At 41.4% G+C, this 8,120-nt stretch overlaps 1 protein-coding gene across 4 annotated transcripts in view; it reads right to left on the bottom strand.

Annotated features, from left to right (window-relative positions):
- Positions 1-1,375: 1,375 nt before the first annotated feature.
- The window catches only part of xdh (xanthine dehydrogenase), a gene marked incomplete in the record, with an annotated part of 66,860 nt that continues 60,115 nt past the window's right edge, over positions 1,376-8,120 (bottom strand). For 3 of the 4 annotated variants that reach the window (XM_031829284.1, XM_031829283.1, XM_031829281.1), the window contains 7 exon segments: positions 2,108-2,578; positions 2,663-2,830; positions 3,173-3,427; positions 3,945-4,059; positions 4,342-4,394; positions 5,867-5,941; positions 6,231-6,359. In XM_031829284.1, the coding sequence (XP_031685144.1) occupies positions 2,528-2,578; positions 2,663-2,830; positions 3,173-3,427; positions 3,945-4,059; positions 4,342-4,394; positions 5,867-5,941; positions 6,231-6,359 (846 nt within the window). 4 annotated transcript variants of the gene reach the window in all.

The raw sequence follows: 8,120 nt of genomic DNA, 5'->3' as shown, positions 1-8,120 counted from the left end.
GTAAAATGGGGGAAAAAGTATTCTAGATGAAGTAATGTGTCGGGCGCGTGTGTTGCAATTGTAAGAGACATTTAAAATGTCTATCTTTCAGATTGTGTTCAATGAGAGGGATAGTTTTTCAATGAGTGTGCTGTGTCCATACTGTACTGTGCGTATGATTCACTGTTGAAAGGAAATTATTCTATTTATCACCAGCTGCTTTTTGAATGACCACAGGTCCACACACACTGGTACAAACACACAGTAAATACACATGCAAACTGCGTGTGTGTGTGTGTGTGTCAATAACAGGGTCGATTTCACTGCTTAGCAGGTGAGCACAAGGAAGAGGCAGATCAGAGAATATAGAGTGAGTGACAACTGAATATAAAGAAACCAACACGAGGAAGTGTCTTCACTCTGTAGAGACTACAGGTCAGAAGACAGCTGAGTGACAATGGGAGGAAGTGTCTTCACTCTGTAGAGACTACAGGTTAGAAGACAGAAGAGTGACAATGGGAGGAAGTGTCTTCACTCTGTAGAGACTACAGGTCAGAAGACAGCTGAGTGACAATGGGAGGAAGTGTCTTCACTCTGTAGAGACTACAGGTCAGAAGACAGCTGAGTGACAATGGGAGGAAGTGTTTTCACTCTGTAGAGACTACAGGTCAGAAGACAGCTGAGTGACAATGGGAGGAAGTGTCTTCACTCTGTAGAGACTACAGGTCAGAAGACAGCTGAGTAACAATGGGGGGAAGTGTTTTCACTCTGTAGAGACTACAGGTTAGAAGACAGAAGAGTGAGAATGGGAGGAAGTGTCTTCACTCTATAGAGACTACAGGTTAGAAGTAACAATGGGAGGAGGAGTTTCTATCTGAACAGTCAGCTACACAGGTTCCATGACTATTTTATTCTGTAAATCACAACAATGCCTCAATCTTGTCTCTTCTTCATGGCTCTCTGGTCTCTCTCTTATCAGCTTTAACAAAGAGCTAGTCAAGGGGTTAGGCTGAATACATTTTACGTTCTGTGAGCTTGCGTTGCCTACCACTTTGCGACTGAGCCGTTGTTGCTCCTAGATCTTTCCACTTCACAATAACAGCACTTTCTGTTGACCGGGGGGAAGCTCTAGTAGGGCAGAAATTTGAGAAACTGACTTGTTGGAAAGGTGACATCCTATGATGGTGTCACGTTGAAAGTCACTGAGCTCTTCAGTACGAGCCATTCTACTGCCACTGTTTGTCTATGGAGATTGCATAGCTGTATGCTTGACTATATACACCTTTCAGCAACGGGTGTGACTGAAATAGCCAAGTACTCTAATATGAATAGGTGTCCATACACCGCATAGCAAGGACTTGTATACAGCATAACACACAATCAGAGGACAGAGACAGAGGATTGGAAATCTATGTTTATTCAACAGACAAACTCTGTACATTATTGAAATGTAAAATAAAGCTGATTCCTTTAATTACACCAATGCTTGATAGTCTCTTTTAATTTTTTGTCTCGGTCTTATCAAGTAGTTGAAGTAATTGAGTTATTCTGTGTCAGTCAAGTAGTATTTAACTAAGTTGAATTGAAACTTAGTTAAATACTACCGGCCACCAGATGGTGCTGTTTTACTAAAACCTGAGATTACTCATAAAACAAATTAAACAAATGACTCAACACAACCACTAAATAAAATAAAATGTTCTGCTAATAAAAGGCATATTAAATTAAATTGTATAAAATATCATACATTTAGGAAATTATATTAATTTAAACACACATATCAGCTCTTTTACACACAAATACAAGATGTTGACTTATTTGATAAAGGTATATAACAGGCATCATTACAGATATTGAATTGATCATAGGTCATTTGTATATGATATGTAGTGAGGTCTGAAAATGATTGACATCCCTTGAAAAAGATAATCAACAGTTACAGTGGTGTGTGACTGGTTAGTTCCCGCGGCCTCAGCGACACTTTCCTCCAATCAGAATCTGCGGCCTCCTGACCTATTTCGGAACGCACCATGGTGGCTATGTGGGGAACCGGACTAGGACTGCTTCCTAGGTCAAAGTGCTGATAGCCAGGTAGGCTTCAGATCTGCGCTTCATCTTTAATAGTCTCTTTCTCTTCACTGATCTAAAACTAGTGGACAGGTGAAAGCAGACCCCCAAAATCCACTATATTGTTCTGAATTCTCAGCTCAGTAAGGATGAGAGACAGGAGACAAGGAGATGATGCCCCTTTACACTACCGAGATCCACCCATGTGTGCGTTAGGGTAAGAGTTCCAAACTGATTAGGGTTCTGTCTCCATTCCAAACTGATTAGGGTTCTGTCTCCATTCCAAACTGATTAGGGTTCTGTCTCCATGACAAACTGATTAGAACAGCCATTTCCTCAGACTGAGACAAAGGAATTGAATGGCATAATTTTGGAACAGATTAACCTTCTCTCTCTGCTTGCTATCCTATTCTTTTCCCCCTCCATCTCTCCCCTCTTCTCTCTCTCCTCTGCATTTCTTCTCTCTCTAGTTCCGTTCGTCTTACACTACGACAGCCCATGGAGTGAAGGTGCCTGGCTCTGCAGGGGGGCACTGGAACCAAAACAACAACAACAACAGATCAGTGTGTGTCTCCATAGTTTTATTCAAGGACTGCTAGAGATGTGATGAACATACCAGTTTGGTGAAGCGATCCTCGCAGGCGTTGCGTATCCTCTCAGGTGTGGCCGGGCTGTCCAATCTGAAGGGCCCACTAAGGCCTGACTCCTTCCTGGCAGCGATGATTGCATCTTTGATGGCAAAAAACACAGAGGCCGCAAGGAAGAGAGGAGGCTCACCTATCGCCTAGATAGATAGATAGATAGATAGATAGATAGATAGATAGATAGATAGATAGATAGATAGATAGATAGATAGATAGATAGATAGATATAGATAGATAGATAGATAGATAGATAGATAGATAGATAGATAGATAGATAGATAGATAGATAGATAGATAGATAGATAGATTAGATAGATAGATAGATAGATAGATAGATAGATAGATAGATAGATAGATAGATAGATAGATAGATAGATAGATAGATAGATAGATAGATAGATAGATAGGTGTTAAGTATGATTAATTAAACGGGGGTTCCACAAGAATAGAAAGAGGGCTTCCTTCACAATAAGAGTCCCTACCTTGGAGGAGAAGATGGCCTTGTCGTTGGGGGCGTCTCGGAGCAGAGACACTGTGAGGTCAGTGGGGATGTCTCCAAAGGCGGGGATCTTGTACATGCCTGGTCCTCGCGTGAACAGGTATCCCTCGGGAGAATACTTCAGCTCCTCCAGGGTGTACAGACCCACACCCTGCATAAAGCCCCCCTCTACCTGTCCTATGTCCAGAGCTGGGTTCAGACTATTCCCCACATCTATGACGATGGACGTATGAATGTTCTAATGGAGAGATGGAATGGGTATGTACATACCCTACATTATTTATCTCATATGTATACGTATATACTGTACTCTATATCATCTACTGCATCTTTATGTAATACATGTATCACTAGCCACTTTAACTATGCCACTTTGTTTACATACTCATCTCATATGTATATACTGTACTCAATACCATCTACTGCATCTTGCCTATGCCGCTCTGTACCATCACTCATTCATATATCTTTATGTACATATTCTTTATCCCTTTACACTTGTGTCTATAAGGTAGTAGTTTTGGAATTGTTAGCTAGATTACTCGTTGGTTATTACTGCATTGTCGGAACTAGAAGCACAAGCATTTCGCTACACTCGCATTAACATCTGCTAACCATGTGTACGTGACAAATAAAATTTGATTTTATTTGATTTGAGATGGAGGATATTGGTTTGTGTCTTTTCAATCGATGCAGTCCTAAAATCTCTCAAGTAGGCATGAGAAGTGGGAAACACACACTAGCGCATCACTCACCTTGTGGCTGCCGGTCAGACAGTCTATCTCCACCTCAGAGCAGGCCACTCCATAACTGAAGTAGTTGAAAGGACGACCTGTGTTGGTCTCAAAGTCATAACCAAGGTCTGGAGTCCTGAGGAAGACATAAATAAACAGTTAATTACACCAAGAAATCTTTCTGGTGATTGTCGGTTCCAGTTGTGCCATTTAGCAACATTAGCCTAGCTAGCAATTGCAGATGAGCTAGCATTTAGCAGCATTGTAGCAAGCTAGCAACCAGCTATGGTAGTTTATTGTGTTGCCTCACAGGCAAACTATTTGGGAAAAAAACGAAATGATTCATTTATTGTTTAAACAGATTTGGTAATAATACACTGCGTGTTATTTTCTTGTGTCTGTGTTCCAGGTAACGTACTTGTAGAATCCATTAGCAGACAGATTGACCCGGTCAAAGTAGGCAGCGGTAACCTGAAAACAGATCATGAGTAATTGATTAAAACACATGATGTTTAAAAGGAAGGGCACTCTGGGTTAAAGGCCCAATTCAAACATTTTTATCTCTTATATCAAATCATTTCTGGGTAACAATTACATACCTTACTATAATAGTTTTCCATTAAAAAACTACCAGTCAAAAGTTTGGACACATTCAAGGTATTTTCTTTATTTGTACTATTTTCTACAGACAGTGTCACCAGCAAAGCATCCCCCACAACATCACACCACCTCCTTCATGCTTCACGGTGGGAAATACATATGCAGAGATCATCCGTTCACCCACACTGCGTCTCACAAAGACACGGCGATTTGAACCAAAAATCTCCAACTTGGACTCCAGACCAAAGGACAGATTTCCACCGGGCTACTGACCATTGCTCGTGTTTCTTGGCCCAAGCAAGTCTCTTCTTATTATTGGTGTCCTTTAGTAGTGGTTTCTTTGCAGTAATTCAACCATGAAGGCCTGATTCACACAGTCTCCTCTGAACAGTTGATATTGCTTGATCTCTGTGCAGCATTTATTTGGGCTGCCATTTCTGATGCTGGTAACTCTAATGTTTTATTTGACCTTCATTTTACCAGGCAAGTCAGTTAAATAACAAATTCTTATTTTCAATGACGGCCTAGGAACAGTGGGTTAACTGCCTGTTCAGGGGCAGAACAACAGATTAGTACCTTGTCAGCTCGGGGATTTGAACTTGCAACCTTTCGGTTACTAGTCCAACACTCTAACCACTAGGCTACACTGCCAAACTTATCCTCTGCAGCAGAGGAAACTCTGAGTCTTCCATTCCTGTGGCGGTCCTCATGAGAGCCAGTTTCATCATTGCACTTGGTTTTTGCGACTGCAATTGAAGAACCTTTCAAAGTTCTTGAAATATTCCGGATTGACTGACCTTCATGTCTTAAAGTAATGATGGACTGTCATTTCTCTTTGCTTATTTGATCTGTTCTTGCCATAATATGGACTTGGTCTTTTACCAAATAGGGCTGTCTTCTGTAAATCCCCCCTACCTTGTCACAACACAACTGATTGGTTCAAATACGTTAAGAAGGAAAGACATTCCACAAATTAACTTTTAAGAAGGCAGACCTGTCAATTTAAATGGATTCCAGGTAAAATCTAGTAAATATTGGCAGAGGAACTATCTTTGTTATTTGTCTATTATCTTAAACCGCCTGGTAATGCCACTAGGCGAGCCAAAACTTCACCCATGAAAAAACCTGCTGATTAGAAGCTCCTGTGTAAATTGTATTTTCAACCAACAACCATCAGGATATAGCACCTTTTTCACACTTTACAATGCTAGTTTCATCAGCTGTTGTACAATATGATACAAAACACAGGAAATAACTGAATTTTGACTGCATTGGGCCTTTAAAGATGAGGAATGAAACCATCCAATTAGAAATAAGACTGTGTATGATTGACAGGTACTGACCCAGTCCTCCCAGCATCCTTTAGGATTCTTGGTCTTGTAGGGTTCTAGACGGTGGAGTAGGATCTCACACGCATTCTAGAGAGAGAGAGAGAGAGAGAGAGAGAGAGAGGGAGAGAGCGAGAGACAGAGACAGAGACAGAGACAGAGAGAGAGAGAGAGAGAGAGAGAGAGAGAGAGAGAGAGAGAGAGAGAGAGAGAGAGAGAGAGAGAGAGGGGGGAGAGCGAGAGACAGAGACAGAGACAGAGACAGAGACAGAGACAGAGACAGAGACAGAGACAGAGAGAGAGAGAGAGATTGGTTAGAAGATTGGCTGCAGTAAAGGATATTGAAAGCAGCAGGTGAGTGTGTGTGAGTCTGTCCTACATGCACAGCGGCTCCGTTGAGGTCGGAGGAAGCAGAGGCAGCAGTAGGGCTGGTGTTGGGAACAGTGTTGGTGCTGGTCTCTGTGATGTGGATCTTACTGCTGGGGATACCCAGGGTCCTACTGGCCACCTGACATACACACACACACACACACAAATATGTGGATGTATTTAATTATCCAGTGAATAACTAGTGTACTAGTGTAGTAGTTTAAATACCAGCTCTAGAGAGAGAGAGCTCTGTTTCCACTAACTTCACTAGTGATTCTTTGTCGACATTTAGAAAGTTCACGTAGAAAATAGGATGCGACATTTGCCAGCTTAACGTAATGACGTAACACCAACAACGAAAAACGGTTTCCCCAAAAAACCTACAGTGGTTGAAATGTTTCCATGACTTATTTAGGCAAATTGTGCATTAATACATGAGTGACGGCCTGTGTCCCCCACGAAAGCCAGCGTGGATTAAATGCAATAACTGACTAATATTCTAATAATTCTCCTCTGTAAAACATAGCGCCACGGTCCGTGCCATGATGAAATGTATAGTTCTGAAATAATTGGATGGTGAAACTTGCATCGACCAGAAAATCAATTCAAGCATTCTTGAAAGGCAGGACAATCATTATCCTGCAAAGGATATTATCATTTTATTTTATTTTACCTTTATTTAACCAGGTAGGCAAGTTGAGAACAAGTTCTCATTTACAATTGCGACCTGGCCAAGATAAAGCAAAGCAGTTCGACAGATAAAACGACACAGAGTTACACATGAAGTAAAAACAAACATACAGTCAATAATGCAGTATAAACAAGTCTATATACAATGTGAGAAAATGAGGTGAGAAGGGAGGTAAAGGCAAAAAAGGCCATGATGGCAAAGTAAATACAATATAGCAAGTAAAATACTGGAATGAGTTCTTGAAAGGCAGGACAATCATTATCCTGCAAAGAAGCATTATTTGTATATTTATTTTGCAAGCAGTGGGCATATTATAATTAAAATATCAGCAAGCCCCCCCCCCCGCCCTACAGGGTAAATCATTGGATCTGATTCGTTTGATCAATCTGTGAGAAATAGAAGAAATAGAAATGTAGAGATAACATATATATTGTTAAGATGCACTTGTAACTACTTTTTAGGATGATATCAACATTCTGAATTCGACATGTGGTTAATAGCTAGCTAAGTTATTAGCATGTGTGAACGATGGCTAGCTCCTCGAATGATCCCAGTCCCTCCTATTGTGCATCTGTTGTAGAAAGAGGAGACGATTCTCAGAACATAATGTGGCTCTACAAATGTTTTATTTCCTTCTGGATGCAGATGGAGGATGCAGAGAATGAACTCTGCTTAATTAAAACTACCTGATCTCCAAAGTCCCATGTCTATAGCCTCAATCAACCACACACAACGCAGAGCTACAGCGGTGCAGTACAGCACTGGTTACACACACACGCACGCACACACACACACACACACACACACACACACACACACACACACACACACACACACACACACACACACACACACACACACACACACACACACACCTTCTTAGCTTCCATGGCAACCCCCAGGGGAATCTTTCCCCGGTAGAATCTTTCCCCAGTAGAATCTTTCCCCGGTAGAATCTTTCCCCAGTAGAATCTTTCCCCAGTAGAATCTTTCCCCAGTAGAATCTTTCCCCAGTACAATCTTTCCCCAGTACAATCTTTCCCCGGTAGAATCTTTCCCCAATAGAATCTTTCCCCGGTAGAATCTTTCCCCGGTAGAATCTTTCCCCAGTAGAATCTTTCCCCAGTAGAATCTTTCCCCAGTAGAATCTTTCCCCAGTAGAATCTTTCCCCGGTAGAATCTTTCCCCAATAGAATCTTTCCCCGGTAG

This window comes from Oncorhynchus kisutch, linkage group LG7 (genome assembly GCF_002021735.2).
Source record: "Oncorhynchus kisutch isolate 150728-3 linkage group LG7, Okis_V2, whole genome shotgun sequence".
Lineage (NCBI taxonomy): Eukaryota > Metazoa > Chordata > Actinopteri > Salmoniformes > Salmonidae > Oncorhynchus > Oncorhynchus kisutch.
This window is presented reverse-complemented; position numbering and strand designations above follow the sequence as displayed.